The sequence below is a fragment of the Bubalus kerabau genome, chromosome 7 (genome assembly GCF_029407905.1).
Source record: "Bubalus kerabau isolate K-KA32 ecotype Philippines breed swamp buffalo chromosome 7, PCC_UOA_SB_1v2, whole genome shotgun sequence".
In the NCBI taxonomy this organism is placed as follows: Eukaryota; Metazoa; Chordata; class Mammalia; order Artiodactyla; family Bovidae; genus Bubalus; species Bubalus kerabau.
In genome coordinates, this window is record NC_073630.1 from 105,073,975 (window position 1) to 105,092,365 (window position 18,391).

Here is an 18,391-nt window from a genome sequence, read left to right on the forward strand (position 1 = left end):
ATGGGACCAGTGGGAAATGAGCCAAGTGTTAGCACTGCCCAGCTGAAGTGCCTCTTGTTGCCAAGTGACTTGGATAACGAACAGTTTCCCAGGCAGCCTGACTTTACTGAACCTACTCTAGAGCTTTAAGGGGAAAGTTTAGCCAATGAAAAGTGTGTTGTTTAACATCCCATTTGCGGCTCAGGTCCAGGGCTGAACGCCACTCTTTATTTATGGACTATGTGTACCTGCCCTCGAGGGTCAAGCCCAGGCGAGACCAGCCCACACAGTAGGAGTCCTTTTGTTTTATCTCAGGGGTCCCTTTCTTACATGGAGAGTACAGGTAACAGGGTAACACTGAATTGTCTGAGTGAGGAGTCAAGTTGGACTATTTGCTTGGAGCAAAGCTATCTCTTGGCTCTGAGGGGAGCCCTTGAAGACTTTGTGAAAATACCAGGTCCATCCTAGCCCTTTCCTCCCAACACACACGTCCCCTGCCTCCACAAGCGTCATTAGAATTGGCTAACGACTCTTAGCCAATTAGAACAGGCTCCCACACTTCACCCTCTATTGTTGTTGCCATTTAGGTGCCCAGTCATGTCTGGCTCTTTTGTGACCCTATGGACTATAGCCTTCCAGGTTCCTCTGCCCATGGGATTTCCCAGGCAAGAATTCTTGGAGTGGGTTGCCATTTCCTTCTTCAGGGGATCTTCCTGACCCAGGGATCGACCCATAACTCCTGCATTGGCAGGTGGATACTGCTGGGCCACCTGGGAAGCCCTCACCCTCTGTTACTTTTCATCGAAGTAGCTAATGGTCCTTGTCACTTGTCTCCGCCTGTGACCTCATCCCCCTCTTGCTCAGCACATTCCCACATTCGCTTCAAACTCTGATCCCTCCCCCATTCCCCAACCTTTCCATTACACCTTCTAGATCTGCCAGCATCCCCTTTCCATATTTCCTGAAGCAGTCATGTCCTAAAGACATGGCTGTCCTGCAGCCCTCTCCAGGGTGGCCTATTTTTCCTTCCCACAACACAATTCAACACAAATGATAATTCCCACAATTATCATTAGCCTGATGGAGAGCAAAGTCTATCTTTGCTTTTTATTGCTACTTTCAGAGCGTTGATCATCTCTCCTCCCTAAGAAGCTTCTTGGAAGTACATGTCACATGAAAGAGTATTTTTAGCATCTAATCAGCTGTTTGTCCTAACCTCTATTTCTCTGTCATACACCAATCTGGCCACATAGCTCCTTGATCTATTCGGTCCTGAAAAATCTTGTTTTCCTTTGCCCAAACATCAGCCACCTGAGCCCAAGGTTGACCTCACACCATGACATTACAAAAAATTCTTGCTGTTCTTGGGTCTCTAAGTCATGTCTGATACGGTGACCCCATGAACTGCAGCATGCCAGGCTTCCTTGTCCTTCAGTATCTCCCAGAGTTTGATCAAATCAAGTCCACTGACTCGGTGATGTTATCTAACCATCTCATCCTCTGTCATCCCCTTCTCCTCCTGCCCTCAATCTTTCCCAGCACCAGGGTCATTTCTAATGAGTCAGCTCTTGCATCAGATGGTCAAATTATTGGAGCTTCAGCTTCAGCATCAGTCCTTCCAGTGACTATTCAGAGCTAATTTCCTTTAGGATTGACTGCTTTGATCTCCTTGCAGTCCAAGGGACTCTCAAGCCTAGCATTTCATATGATGTACTCTGCATACAAATTAAACAAGTGAGTGATAATAAACAGCCCCAAAATAACTGCACCATCACCAAAATGTTTATACCAAGCATCCACTCTCTGATTATCACTTCTTCTCTTTCTAGATCACTCCTTTTTGCACCATCACTCCAACAATTCTTGAATGCTCCCAAAGTATCTCAGAGTCATGGGCTTGCCTAAATTTTCACAAATTATTATCCCCTCATGTCATCCCTCATGGCATCACTTCCCTCCTTGACCAACTTAGCTTCTGTGGCTCTCCATCACATTTATTCCTTGGAGTAGGAAATGGCAACCCATCCCAGTATTCCTGCCTGGGAAATTCCATGGACCAAGGAACCTAGTGGGCTACAGCTCATGGGGTGCCAAAGAGTCAGACACAACTGAGCACGCGCTCACACACTCCACTCTCAAATCCCTTCATCTTCTCTTCCACCACTCCACTCATCTGGGAAGCAAAGAAAAGAACTCAACTTTGGCTAAATCCAGTTTCTGATTCCTCCTAACCTTCATCTAAAAAACTAAACGTGGCTGAAGAGCAGAGGACCACTGATTGGCTTGCCTACCTTATATAAAAATAGCTCATTTCTCTCTCATTGTTGTCCAGTAACTTATCTTTGTAATTTTTAAGGTCTATTTTACACTTCATAAGCCCCATGAGCTCTTTCTATCCTCATATTCAGCTGATAATCTTACTTATATAAACTTACTTACTGATAGGCTCTTTTTACTGAGAAAAAAAAAAATCCACAAAGCACATGAGATCTTAGCTTCCCAACCAGGGATCAAACCCACACCCCCTGCACTGGAAGGTGAGGTTTTACCTCTGGACGACTTGGGAAGTCCCTGTTTTAATGTTTCATCGTCGTATCTACCAGACAACCTACACCCGCACTGTACACACCACCTTAGCTCTTGTTCCAAACACCGTGCTGCCTGCTCCACCCAGGCCAACGATTCCTCTTTGAGAGCACACCTCTCCTATTCCAGAATATTGCGCCTTCAAATAGATACTCCTTCTCTCTTGTATTAGATATTATGCTCTTAAGTATTAAGCCCTCCCATACATACTTACACTTTGGTAACTTAAAAAAATCCTTTCATCATATATATGTCTAATTTCAACATCACTCTTCTGCTTCACTTTTCAGAAAAAAAAAAACAAACTTGAATTTTCTGACCTCATTTCTAGCTTCTCGCTTCCCATGTTCTCTTGAATTCAGTGGAATCATGCTTTCTTGCTCAAAATTGCAGAGAAACTACCGTAGTCAAGGTCAGCCATGACCTTCATAAAATCAAGTCCAATCGCCAGTCTTCCGTCTCCATCCTCGCTGCTCGGTGACATTGTCCGTGGTGCCCACTCCCTCATTTTTGAAACACTTTGTTTGGCTTCCAGGATAGCACATGTTCCTGGTGTTCCCTCTGCTTTACTAGACATTCTTTAGAACACCCTCCTGTTCCTAACTTCTGTATGTTGGAACAAGAGGTACATTCATCTTCGGGCTCTTCTTCTTTATCTACCCTCAGCCTCTTATAAGTCTCTTATACTTTCCTTGTTTCAATCAACACTTATGACTCTCAAATTTGTTTCAGCTCAACTTCTTTCCTACCTCCAACCTCGTAGAAACTCCAGCTACCTCATATGAGTATCTAATGAACTGACATTTCCAACAAGAAATATGAATTTCTTCACAAATATGTTTCTAGCCCATCATTCTCAGTCAACCACACCATCATTTACCTTGCAGCTTAGATTTCTTAAAAATACAATCATTACTTCATCTCTTTCTTCTGTATCACATTTCAATCCATCAGCAGATCTCAACTCTTACCTTCACAACGTATCCTTAATTGGACCCTGACTCCAACTCCTTCTCAGCACCAGCTCTTCTTAGCCCAAGTTCCATCTTGCCTTTCTGGACTCCTGATACACCTTATAATGGATTATTTGTTTCCATTCTTGTCTTTTTTCTTAACCTCCTCTCTCTACTCAGCAGCAAGGGAGATACTTTTTAAAAAGAAATATTATGGCATTTCCATGCTCAACTCTATCCATCATCTTCCCATGATAGAATCAAAGCCCAAGATCTTGCCATGCTCTGACTCTTTCTATCTCTTCAGTTTCACTTATTATCACACTTCTCTTGTCCATTCTGCTTTATTCACAAGAGGCAGTGTGTGCTCAGTTTTGTCTGACACTTTGAGATCCCCTAGACTGCAGCCCAGCAGGCTACCCTGTCCATGGAATTTTCCTGGCAAGAATACTGGAGTGGGCTGCCATTTCCTCCTCCTAGGGATCTTCCCGATCCAGGGATCAAACCCACATCTCCCCAGTCTGTTGAAATGGCCAGGAAGATTCTTTACCACTGAGTCACTGGGGAAGCCCTTTATTCACAAGACTGTCATTCTTGTGAATATAAGAACTCTTATAAGAATATATAAACAGCTCTTACTCCAAGGCCTCTGAACTTGCTTGTCCCTCAGATACTAATATAACTCATTCCCTCACTTTATTCAGGTCTCTGCTCAAATATCACCTCCTCTGAGAACCTTGCTCTGATCACCTCATCTAAATGATACCCCTTATCATGCCTTATCCTTTTAACTACTTTGTCTGTTTTCTTAGTGCTATCCAAGACCTTGGGCTTCCCTCATTGCTCAGTTGGTAAAGAATCTGCCTGCAATGCAGGAGATCCTGGTTCGATTCCTGGGTCAGGAAGATCCGCTGGAGAAGGGCTAGGATACCCACTCCAGTATTCTTGGGCTTCCCCTGTGGCTCAACTGGTAAAGAAGCCATCTGCAATGAGGGAGACCTGGGTTCGATCCCTGGGCTGGGAAGATCCCCTGGAGAAGGGAAAGGCTACCCACTCCAGTATTCTGGCCTGGAGAATTCCATGGACTATATAGTCTATGGGGTCACAAAGAGTCAGACACAACTGAATGACTTTCACTTTCACTTTTTCAGTGTGCATAGAACAATCATGGGAAGACTGAAGTACTTAATATCTGTGGCATGGGTCAGTGAGTGAGTGTTCAGAATTCAATGTCAAGTTTCTGGTTCACATATTCAGTGATGTTCTGAGTTGGAGTTTCTAACAGAAAATAACAAATGACTAAACTGTACCTTATTTTAGGGCTCCAACAACTCCCACAGACTGAACAAATTTCAAAAATTTGGCTTCCTATGAGAGCATCACTGCAGAGAGACTCCAGTATCTGCTGTGATGTTATTTACTCATTTGGATATTTTGAAATATGAGCCTCAAGCTCAGCATTCAGGCCCAATAGCTCTCGGAAGAAACATGTATCAAAATGAACTTTATATTATGTAGAAAAAAGCATCCATGCTATTTTTGTTGTTGTTGTTTTTTAGCCTCTGAACTTCTTATCTATTTTTCCCCCAGGATACAAATATCAGAAGTCTTTGGCAAGGTATCAAAATGCCATCACATTTCTCCCTTTTTCTGGAGACTGAAATTTGTTTGTTGTTGTTTAGTTGCTAAGTGTTGTCCAACTTTTTGGCACCCCATGGACTGTGCCTAGGCTCCTCTGTCCATGGGATTTCCCAGGCAAGAATACTGGAGTGGGGTGACATTTCCTTCTCCAGGGGATCTTCCCAACCCAGGGATCCAACCCACATCTCCTGCATTGGCAGGCAGAATTCTTTACTGCTGAGTTACCAGGGAAGCCCATCATTAATTGTACTTATGTATGATTAGACAAAATGATAACATCAAAAGCAGATTCCATGTTTCATTTGCTTTAAGCGAATAATAAAAATGGAATCATTCAAATCATGCCACTAATTTGAACACATTATTATTTTAAAAGAGAGTAATAGATGAGTTAAAGATTTTTTGCTTTAACCACTTATTTTTAAACTATTTAAGCTTTATTTACTCTGAAGTTGTGAGGATAAGAACTATGTTGTATTTATCTCCTACAAGGACACAGAGAGAGATGTTCAACAAATGGCCTTGGAGTGAATGAATGTGCCACTTAAGAACGTAACTCAGAATTTAAATTAGAAATTTAGAGCAATTTTCTGAGAGCTTGATTTGCACCAAATCCAAGTTTGCAAAATACTAACATTAAGAAATAAGCAATGGCTTTTTGAAAGTCTTCCTTTCATACAAGAAGCACTTTAATATCAACAGTTTCCTTGGTCCATGTAAAATATTATTTGGTTTATAAAAATTGATTTTGTGTATAGTTGTTCATAAATAATCCTTTGACAAATGCAAATATAAAAGTGTTCATGAAAAGCAAATTGTGAGAGATACAATTTTCTAGGAAGAATGTGGAGAGGTTTTAAGATGAATAACATTTTATATCTGCTTTTGAGTTGCAGACAACGTGGATCACTGGGCAAAAAGAAGGAAAAGGACAGAACCAGAAGTTCAGTGTCACGGAAGTGAACCATGGAGTAAAATTTGAATCTTTTAAATTGCATTTCAGACTTATTTTACATTGTTTTATACTATGATAAACAAGTCTTTAATATGTGACAAGAGAGGATGGGAAATTCCAATTCTTGTGTATGTACCATCATATCTCATGTGCTTAGGAACTGTACATGTCTAGTTTGTTTCAGTAACAAAAGAGAAGACACTGATCTAAGAGGATGAACAGATCAAATTCAGTCTGGACCTGGGGAGATGATTTGCCATGTTCAGTGGTCCCTGACGTGAACTGACCTGAGACAAGAGCATTTTCAGTGTGTTTCACTACTTGCAAATGTCTTCCAGGCATGCCTTTCAAAATTCAGGGAGGAAAGACATGCAACAAGTAGCTTTCTGATAAATCCATAAGGTCAAAAACCTCTAGCTTGAGTACAGCCCAGTGCAACTGCTGAGCAAAAAGAATCCTCCTTCTAGGGTGGTTGTTGCACAAGCAAGAAAGGTAGTTTTCAAGATATCTTTATTCTCTCTGTCAATGTGCTCAGAATGACCCACATATTTGGTAACTTTCCATGGCACCTGGTGTGCACCAATAACTCCTTCTGATCCTTTCTCTCCATGAGCAGTCTTATGGCATGTGATTCCCCTTCTTAATAATGCATTTTCATGTACCTATACTTGGCCACTTTTAAACTTATTTTATTAACAGAGTAAAGATATGTGATTTAAAATAGAAGCTATGCCAGAGATAACAAATGGCTTTTGGTTTCTATTTTTCTCATATATAATAGGTTCGGTTCAGTTCAGTCGCTCAGTCATGTCTGACTCTTTGTGACCCCATGAATCGCAGCACACCAGGCCTCCCTGTCCATCACCAACTCCGGGAGTTCACCCAAACTAAATTGTGTTAACTCAAAAGAATAGGTATGTTTATCTTCCAGATTTTCTTTGTAATAGTTAGCTGGTTAAATAAAACATTGTATTTATAGAAATAGAAAGCCATTCCTCAATTTTTCAGATGTTTCCAGCTTAACATGGGTTTAGTGACCTTATCAAGACGAGGAGTAAGGTTAACTACCATGTAGACACACACACACACACACACACACACACACAACAACAACAACTTTGACCTCTCTCTTGAGTAATGACTAAACTGATCAGGACTTCTGATAAATTAACCTGATATTTAACCCTGTTTTACTCACCTAATACCCTCAGAAAATTATTTTTTCCCTCTTCACCGATTTTACACCTTAAAGGAAACATATGAGTTGTAGATGTACAACCAACATCTCCAGACAGAAATGAAGGCTATTTTTAGGAGAAACTAATCTCAAATGAAAGTAGAGCTTTCTACATGGTCACATATGTATTACACACTCATTACCCAAAGTGAGAAAGTAGGTCACTCCTCATTTCTTATTTATTCCCTGGCACAATCAGACTGCACAATGAAATCATGTGATATGCTTCAGAGCTACTGTCAGGACATAAAACCCAAGACAATGAGCAGCAGGACAACAGTTAGCAACAGGCAAATTCCAACAGTCTGGGTTTGGATTTGGTTTTATGTTACTAGAAGCAGATTTGCTTTGTTTTTTAATAGTTCATAAGAAACAGAAATCACAATGTATCAACTTCATATCCACCTACAAAGAGTTCAAAAAAGCCAAAGTTCTCCCCCCATTCATCCTCTTGTTCCACCAATATCTTGCAAATAAAAAAGGAAAAAAAAAAACACACACACACAAAATGAAAAAGAGTGAGAAAGGACACAAATGATTTAAATAATTTCAATCCTTATTAAACATCACTGAAGTGCATTTGATCTATCAGGCTGACTTTCAGTTCTCACCACTAAGACCTTGCAAAGAAACTGGATGTGTGTAGTTTTGTTTCCAGGGTTGATCTAGAACTGTAAAGATGAGATGTATATGAATGTGTGTATGTGTTTTAAGTCCATTTCATAAACACGGACACAGGACAATTCTCATCATTTGTAATAGTCTTTGGAGTCCAATCATGCAGCGTAACAGGCAGGTGTAAATTAGGTCTTGTTGCAAGATATACATGGCAAGGTGAACAGTTCAGTGCTAACTAGGGGCGGGAGATTTCTGTCCATTAGGATATACTGGCCATTGGTCCCACATAATCAAAAGTTAGATGTACAGGAGTTCATATACAAACAGAAATCTTCCATTTCAGCTTGCTGACCAAGGAAATGAGTCAAAGTGAGCCATTTCAGACAGCGAAAGAACTGTCCAAGTGCTAAAAGAGATAAAATCTTATATTTTAATCACATGGAAAATAATTAGTGTAACTATGTACATTATAAGTTGATTGTTGTTCTTAGAGAAAGGAGTTTCCATTCTGGGTTCAATAATCTCTGTGGAAGATATGCATGTTGGGCATTGTGAGCAGGGTAGAGGGTGGAGATTTCTCTTCAGACCCAAAGTGGTTGTAATCAAAGATTCCTCAGGCTATTTAATCTCTTGCTCTGAGCTATACAAGATAAATTCTCTTCAGCTAACCTGGTTGATAGCATTCATCACAGAGCATGATGCTTCTAAGATTTAGATTATCATATGTTGAGAATTACATAGAAATAGATTTGGAATAATTTAGATTTTGCAATGACTATTTAAAATTTTGAAGTCCATTTTGCTTATTCTGCCCCCCACCCTTCCCTGGCAAGTCATAAAAGGATTTATCTAATCTCACCTAGTCTACTTATTCTATTTGTCAAGGCCTATTTTCTGATTTACCAGGCAGCTGCTATTAGTATCCTTAGGTAATATTTTTCTGATAATGATAACAGATTGGAAAAAAAAAAAAAAAACAACTATACAGCTCCCTGGCCTTCAATTAAATAGTTTACTCCAAGTGGAGGGAACAGACCAGGCCCTGGTCCATCTATGGGGTACATTCTCTCAAAGCTCAGTCATCAGATTCTTGAAGATGCAAGATTATTATCAGTTTTTATTCCACAAGAAGAAATTTGGTTATTAGGCCAGTGTATCTATTTTGGCCAACAGAATACATGTAGAAATATCAAAGTGGTGGTGGTGGTTTTGCCAAGCTCTCTGAAAAATCTAGTTCCTCCCGCACATGGACATGTAGCTATCCCTCCTGTAAAATACTACAAAACATTTCTTGAAGGATCACTATGAAACTACTTGCCCTTTAAGGAAAGTCAGGCCAACTTTGCATTCCGAAAGGAACCCCAACCATAGGCAGGAACTTCACTTTTTCCAAGAGTGACCTGACACCCCCCTACCTGAAAAGCAGGAGAGACCTTTTGAAGGAATGGGTGACTGCACTGGAAATATTTGTTTTTTCAAGAAAAGAAGACTCAGTGCAGAACATAGTATATTCTGTGGATCTGATAACAACATAATCACCTTCTGAAGGGACTGATAAAATGGACCCAAGGTTGTGAAGGGTGGGTGGACTTTTGCAACGATGCTTCTCTTTGTTGGCCTATTGCCTGTTGCTTTGATAATCTAGGAAAATTAATTGTAGAAGCCGTCAAGAAGCTAACCCTTAGCTTGCTTTGTAATACATGATATCGCAATATAAAGGTTGTTCCATTTTTCCTTGACTGGAGGGAGTTCTCGCTGGAGGTAACCCGTTTCCAAGAGACAACAGGAGAGGCCAGACTAGCGGAGTTTGGAGAAGTAAGTAAGTAGCAAGTGGAAGTAGCAAGTAGGGGGAGGGGCTTTGGGTAGTTCTTGCCTGGTTTCATCTGAGTGGAAAAAAAAAATCACTTCCACATACATGAGACAGAGTCTAACTGTTGAGTGGTTCGAAGTTGCTGGCTGGCTGGAGATTTCCTTTTGTCTCCTGATGTTGTTTTGTGGCTGATGAAATTCTCCCTGGGATTCACTCTTTTTCAACAGCTTTGTGCTCTCTGCACTTAATCTCAATGTGGTTAAAGAGCCAGGAGGGGAGAGGCTGCAGGTATAGCAAGAGAAGAGCACAGAGAAAGGAGATAAACAAAGAAAAAGGAAAGCAGAGAAGAGAAATTTTAAAGGGGGAGGGGGAGTGAGGGGGGTGTTGAGAGAGTGTGACACAAAGAAAATTGAGAACTCATGTGAATGTGGAAGCATTTTTCCAATCAGATTGTCTGCAATATTAACCAAAAACAAGGGCAGCAAGATAGAGACACTGGGTCACTTCTATTCCAGGGGGCAAGCTGCACAGTCTAATAATTTTTCTCTCCATTTTGAACAAATGACCTCTTGTCATGAAATCTATGGTGAGAAGCAATCCCTGGTAAATGGCAGCATTGCTCCCGTGGCGATGGTGGGAGTTGATTCTATTGCTTAGGAAGAGATACGGCTTCCCTATCATTGTGTTTAAGGCAGTTTTCAGAGCACTGGCATTCTTGGCTGCTCTGTTTTCCGAGGGATTCCATTTGCCCATCATCTCACACTCAACCAACCATCCTGTGTGTTTCACTTCTTCTTCAGGTGAAATACCACCACATTGGTGAGCACCAAAATGGTCAGAGTGCAGAGCTGTGATGGATACTTCACTAGAGTGAATAAGAGGAGAAGGGTCGACCTGGTCCTGTTATTGCTGAGAAGTTATCCTGGTATCGCCTTGTATGGAACCAGGATGTTTCACAGTGCCTCCTTCAAGTGCCTGGGAAAGCACTTTCATTTATTTTTGAGCTAAATTCAGGAGATTTTGCTAAACATTGACATCAATGCTTCATGGCTTTTAAGACACTCTATTGCTAAAGCTATTTAGCAGCAGTAACTTATGGGCAGAGTTATTGCTGTCATGTCAACTTGTGGTACAAAACTCAGATGATCAGCCCTTCTTGAATTGTTGAAATTTATGAAAAAATAAATAAACATGAGACATTGGCCACGTTAAGGAGTCGGGGAAACCCCTGAGGAACGTCTGTGGATGTTTTCAAATGCTAACCTGAGGATCGCCCTGGGCTTTGGGTATTTTTTTTAAGTAGTCTTTTTTTTTTTTTTTAATTCCAGAAGAGGGAAGTAATATTTTTTCTCAAAATAAAACCTTGACAAGGTATAAACATGGCAAATAGCACAGTCATGGAAAACACAACCCACAATCTAAAAATAGCCTAGGCAAACTCATTTTTTGTTAGGGATACCACGTAGAGGCAGCTCCACACTATTTCAAAGAAGGGTTCCCATCAGATATGGAAACACTAACCCTGCCTCACTAGCTGCCAATCTCTTCTCAGTTGTGACACATACTTTGCAAACAACAAATGAGGGTCTCCTTTCTCAAATAGGAATGCCGGTGTCTCCTAGAATCTGGGTCATACCTCCTTTAGTTCTTCCTCCCACATGGCCACACTACCCTAGTCTCCCCTACCCACTCACTATCAGAGAAAAGACCCTCAGCTGTTATGCCTACCTTCCTTCTAAAGGTCAAACCATTCAATACCTGGAAACTGTTACCCTCTCCCACCCCGCACTGTACATAAGCATCACATATGTTCTTTCTACAAATTGGTTTACAGGTGCCATTTAATCAGTTCAGATTTGGAAGCTACATCTTCAAGGGTCCAAGAGAACTCACTCCCTCCCCATATTCCGCCCTTTACACATTTTCTTATAAGACATACAGCTTAATCAATTAACAAACTAAGTAGCTTATATACTGGCAATATATTACAGATGGGTTTATGTCAGAGTAATAGATCACATGAAATGGACCATGTGGTACCCCAGTGCGTGATGTCTTGGGAGAGCCCTGAGGACACTGACAGTAGCATCTCTAAGTACGTGGTGCTGTATGAATACAGACACATGCGGATCTGTATCTACATCCATCTGACTAGGCCAATAGGAGCAGGTAGATGCAAGATAGAGACACACACATGCTGGATGGGGCCACTGCACACCTTGTCATGCCATTTGAAAGGGCAGCTACAGGTCACTGGTTCTGCAGCCATTAAAATTACACTTTATGGAGAAGGCTTCTCTAATTGTGTTTGATTTGCTTTCTGTAGTCAAAGCATCATTGGAAGAATACCAAAGCAAGAGCAACTAGGAGTTAAATATACATTTGGCTTAGCTGCAATACAGAACTCTGGAGAAGAAGCAGGCTGAAAGATGTGTTTCAATTTTAGACTCGGATTCTCTCCCTTGCCACGTTCTTGTCGTTGTGTGTCTGCGTTTGCGTGTGTGCGTGAGTGTCTGCGTGTGTGTTCCATCACATCATCTCCTGAAGAACGCTGGGTTTCGCAGGCAGGCGGCTAGTCACCTGCAACAACCCAGGGGTCCTGCCGAGGCTTCCAGGCTGCTGTCAGTGTCAGATGCCAGGGTCTGGTCGGTGGACATGGAGGAGATGTCATTGACGGATGAGGAAGGAGGGAGGCTCTCACTGCTGTTCACGGCTGCACCTGTGCTAAGAAAACGAAGACCGACATGACTAAACCTGGAACTAGACTCAGCTGGATGTCACTCAGCGGACAAGTGTGTGCACAGACGATAAGGCAGTGCTCCCCAACCTTTTTGGCACGAGGGACCGGTTTCATGGAAGACAGTTCTTCCACAGAGCAATAAGGGGGGATGGTTTGGGGATGATTCACATGCCTTACCTTTACTGTGCATTTTATTTCTATTATTAGTACATCAGCTCCACCTGAGATCATCAAGCATTATTAGATCCTGAAGGCTGGGGACCCTAGATAGGGGATGTCTGCTCCATCATTCATTTGACAAGTCCTCATAGAACCACTAATACAGAGCACTACATTAGACTGTGAACATGAGTATAACAACACAGTGTCCCTGGTCACAAGTTATTCAAGGGTTAATGCAGTCATTCAAAATTGGGAAAGGAGTACATCAAGGCTGAATATTGTCACCCTGCTTATTTAACTTATAATATCCGGAGTACATCATGAGAAACGCTGGGCTGGAAGAAGCACAAGCTGGAATCGGTGTTGCTGGGAGAAATATCAACAACCTCAGACATGCAGATGACACCACCCTTAGGGCAGAAAGTGAGGAGAAACTAAAGAGCCTCCTAATGAAGGTGAAAGAGGAGAGTGAACAAGCTGGCTTAAAAGTCAACATTCAAACAATGAAAATCATGGCATCTGGTCCCATCATTTCATGGCAAATAGATGGGGAAAGAATGGAAACAGTGACAGACTTTATTTTTTGGGTCCCAAAGTCACTGCAGACTGTGACTGCAGCATGAAAATAAAGGACACTTGCCCCTTGGAAGAAAAACGATGGCCAACCTAGACAGCATATTAAAAAGGAGAGACATTACTTTGTCCACAGAGATCTGTCTAGTCAAAGCTATGGTTTTTCCAGTAGTCATGTATGGTGGTAAGAGGTGGACCATAAAGAAGGCTGAGCACCGAATAATTGATGCTTTTGAACTGTGGTGCTGGAGAAGACTCTTGAGAGTCCCTTGGACTGCAAGGAGATCACACCAGTCCATCCTAAAGGAAATCAACCCTGAATATTCATTGGAAGGACTGATGCTGAAGCTGAAGCTCCATTACTTTGCCACCTGATGGGAAGAACTGACTCATTGGAAAAGACCCTGATGCTGGGAAAGATTGAGGGCAGGAGGAGAAGGGGACGACAGAGGATGAGATGGTTGGATGGCATCACTGACATGAGCTCGAGCAAACTCTGGGAGATTGTGAAGGACAGGGAAGCCTGGTGTGCTACAGTCCTTGGTGTTGCAAAGAGTGGGACATGACTAGTGACTAAATAACAATGCAGTAACTGTCAAATTCTGCTCTACCCTAGAAATCACCTGTAATGCTTCTAAAAGAAAAAAAAAAAAAAACTCCACTAAACACCCCATTCACCCTTCACACCTCCCATATTGTAACGCATCTGGCCTTGGGTAGAGTCAAGGCATTTGCATTTTTCAAAAGCACTCTGGAGACTGATGTTAAAGGCTGAAGACGACTATTCTATGAAGAGGGCAAATAAGTGAACACCTTTAAAGTAATCACCTGAACCTGGATGGTTTCGATTCAGGAAGGTGTTTATTTGTTTGTTTGCTTTCCTGCATAAGGCAGTAGGTGAGATTTTAGTCACTGACCAGGGATCAAACCCACACTCCAGGAACTGGAATCACAGAGTCTTAACCAGAGTCTTAACCACTGGACTGCCAGGGAAGTCCCTCAGGCAACTTTTAAAACAAACACATATAAGCCTCTTATCCCAGAAATATAGGCTGAGGTAATTCCCAGAGATCAGAATTACTTTGAGGCTACAGTTATAAGAAAAGAAGGTATATTAAGTAAATATTATTTTACCATCATTAATTTGACATCAAACTTAAAATCCATATAGGAAAATCCAGGTAGGGCTGTGGATGAAAGTTACCATAGACCAAAAAAAGAACAGAAGTCAGAACCACAGTCAGCCTCTTGAGTGTGTTTACTTTTCATCAGGCTTGCTTGCCTGGGAATCTCCAAATAAGAACTACAAAAAATTTTTAATTGATCTGCTATGTAGGAATACAAAGATTTTGAAACTCTGAGGAGAAACCTGCTCATGGTAATCACTCAATAAATACTTACTGAGCTACAGTAGTTTTAAGAACCACACAGGGGAGATTGTAAAACTGAAGTAAACCAGAGCACCCCGAAAAGTCCAATCACTTTTTCTCTTTATAGAGCCTTTATATTCAAGCGATACGGGTGGTGACATGCATGTTTTGTGAAATAGTTCACTATTAAAAATATATGAAGTATAAGCATCTAATAAAGTGAGATATATTTGGTGAAAATCATGTATCCCTGTGAATAAGTCACGTTGTATTATCAAATACATCTAATAAGTTAGGGAAAAAATCTAAGTGGAGAACTTAATATAATCTCCTTGTTCCTGGAATAGGTAGGTGATTAAAATGTGACAGTAACTGGAGAGGATACACACACTTAAACTAAGACAAATTATATGGATCCTTTTAAAACTGTTCTTTGTTGATTATAACCATATTTATGCAAATTATGAGAAATGTAAAAAATATAGGAAAAAAGACAGCAATATGCACTGATCCTCAAATTAATGATAAGAACTATTAAACTTTTGATATATTACTTTCTAGTCTTTTTGCTAGGAAGTCTCTCTAAGTATAATCATTTCATATATATCCTTTTGTATCCTGTATTTTCTTATCCAAAAAACCTATGCAATATTTCATGTTCTTTAAACTCTTAAAAATATCAGTACCCACTAATCTTAAATGTCTCTATATTTTTAAATCTGTCTTTTTAACATCTTCGTGTAAATACTTTTACTCTTATTATCATAAAAATATATAATGTAAAGTTCAGCTCAGTCGCTCAGTCATGTCTGACTTTTTGCAACCCCATGGACTGCAGCATGCCAGGCCTCCCTGTCCATCACCAACTCCCGGAGCTTGCTCAAACTCATGGCCATCGAGTCGGTGATGCCATCCAACCATCTCATCCTCTGTCTTCCCCTTCTTCTGCCTTCAGTTTGCCCAGCATCAGGGCTTTTCCAATGAGTCAGGACTTCGCATCAGGTGGCAATACTTTGGCCACCTAATGTGTGCTTAGTCGCTCAGTAAGCACACAAGTAATGTAAAGTTATCTGGCTTCAATTCATTCCAGCTTTATTTGATTATATCCTTTACAGATATGGTGCAGAGCTACTTCATTTCCTCTCGTGACATATACTAGTAGATTTCAGAGGCCAGCAGACAACCCTTGATTAAACATCCCAACTGCCTAGCTCTGTTTTTTTCCCTTTGATTTTAGATTATATTATACCAAATCCTCATATTCTTTCATTAGCTATGGTCTCTAATAATTGAGCATTACTGCGATGGGCTTCTCAGAAACATCTTAAATTTTTCCACATCATTATTAAAGGGTAGAGATTAAAACTAGATGCAGGATTTTAATAAAGGCTTGATCAAATTATGGGCTGACAGAGTGAGATTACTGTCTATTCATCTCCTGAATGATATATTCTTATACTATGGATGGTTTTCAAATCACAGTACTAGAGTTTAGATTTAGTTTTAATTTGAAATATAAAATATTGCCTATATACCTTTTGTAACAGCTTCACTGAGACATAATTCACAAATCTAATTTGTATAATTCAATTTTTTTAGGTTATTCACATAGTTATGCAATCATTACAACAATCAGTTTTGTAGAGTTTTCATCACCACAAAAGGAAATCCTATCATCTGTTTCTTACCACCCAACCCTAGGCCATGACTAACTTACTTTCTGTCTTTATAAAACTGTCTGTTCTGAACATATCAGATAAATGGAATCATACAATATGTGTCTTTTGTGACTAGTTTCTTTCACACAGCTTAATATTTTCAAAAGATTCATTTGTATCAATACTTCACTTCTTTTTATGACAACAATATTCTGCTGTACGACTATATCCCTTTTGTTTATCTATTTATTAGATAATATCATATGATATTTGTCTTTCTCTGACTTACTCCACTTAGTATGATAATCTCCAGGTCCATCCATGTTGCTGCAAAGTGCATTATTTCATTCTTTTTAATGGCTGAGTAACATTCCATTGTATATGTGTACATAGATCTTCATGCAGCCATCTGCAGATGGATCTTTATGCTGCTTCCTGTCTTGGCTATTGTCAACAGTGCTGCAGTGAGCATTGGCATGCATGTATCCTTTCAAACCATGTTTTTCTCTGGATATATGCCCAGGACTGGGACTGCTAGATCTTATGGTAGCTGTATTTTTAGTTTGTAAGGAGCCTCCATACTATTCTCCATAGTAGTTGTACCAATTTACATTCCCACCAACAGTGTAGGAGGGTTCCCTTTAACCCATAACCTCACCAGCACTTACTGTTTGTAGGCTTTTTTATGATGGCCACTCTGGTATGAGGTGATATCTCATTGTAGTTTTGATTTTCATTTCTCAGAATCTTTATCAACCGTATTTCTAGGGTTCCATAAATTGTTGTTGCTGACTCTGTATAGCACAAATGCATTAAAAAAAGGTTCCTAACAGTCCCTCTACAAAATCGCCATTACATTCTCACGTTGTATGTAAAGAGTTTCTCTATATAGTGCTATGGGGGGATGGGAATCTTGTGTACTGTCTAGCAGCATGCTGCGGTGGTTTTAGTGGCTTTGAGAGTCAGTTATTAGCATTTCTTTCCAATTTTGCCTTCATAGATGACATATCAGTAGCTTGAAATTGATCACAGAATATTTACACAATCCGTTCAGTTCAGTTCAGTTGCTCAGTCATGTCCGATTCTTTGCGACCCCATGAATTGCAGCATGCCAGGCCTCCCTGTCCATAGAAATTAGTAATTGCTACAATCAGTCCATCTTTTTTAAAGAGATGATTGCATGCATGCATGCTCATTTGCTCAGACATGTTCAACTCTTTGTGGCCCCATGGACTGTATGTAGCCAGCCAGACTCCTCTGTCTATGGAACTCTCCAGGCAAGAATACTGGAGTGGGCAGCCATTCCCTTCTCCAGGGGATCTTCCTGACTCAGGGATCAAACCCTATTGTTATTAAAAATTAAACCCCACACTGTAATTAAAAAAAAAAAACTTTTGCTTGTGTATGATTTTTTCTATTGCACTATACTATATGCCTTCTCAACTGTAGCCATCTCTGGCTTTACTGAATGATCCTCTCAAGTCTGTTTTTTATGTAGACAACAAATAAATTTTTAAACCATAAAAACAAACAAAATTAGAAGGTTCCAGACAAATATTTTGGCTTCAAGTTGTTAGTTTACTGCCAAACACTTTGGGACAGTATGTTAAAAGTCAAATTGAACTGAATTGAACTTATCATTGCCCAGGATATCCTAGCAATGTGATAAACACCCCTCTTCCTATATTGTTTTCAGAGAAACCAGTAAAATACATACTTTTTTTATAAAACTTTTTTGTTAGTAAAGCATTATAAATTTTTGTCAATAAATGTGTCATTTAAATTAACTGAAAATACTAATAAAGTTACAGATAAAAAATACTAGTTACTGTCAAAATTACCTGAAAAAAAATTAGGTTTTATGGAAAGACATAATAACCGCAGATATGCAGATGACACCTCCCTTATGGCAGAAAGTGAAGAAGAACTAAAGAGACTCTTGATGAAAGTGAAAAGGAGAGTGAAACAGCTGGCTTAAAACTCAACATTCAAAAAATAAAGATTATGGCATCTGGCCCCATCACTTCACGGCAAATAGATGGGGAAACAATAAAAACAATGACAGACTTTATTTTCTTGAGCTCCAAAATCATTGCAGATGGTGACTGC

General features: G+C 40.2%; 1 protein-coding gene across 16 annotated transcripts in view; it reads right to left on the bottom strand.

Annotated features, from left to right (window-relative positions):
- Positions 1-11,665: 11,665 nt before the first annotated feature.
- The window catches only part of MAPK10 (mitogen-activated protein kinase 10), a 374,268-nt gene continuing 367,542 nt past the window's right edge, over positions 11,666-18,391 (bottom strand). For 15 of the 16 annotated variants that reach the window (XM_055589015.1, XM_055589012.1, XM_055589011.1 and 12 more), the window contains one exon: positions 11,666-12,498. In XM_055589015.1, coding sequence (XP_055444990.1) covers positions 12,356-12,498 — 143 coding nt within the window. In that variant the 3' untranslated portion in view covers positions 11,666-12,355. Of the gene's footprint in view, positions 12,504-18,391 lie in introns of all 16 variants that reach the window. The other variant, XM_055589021.1, reaches the window with a different exon arrangement.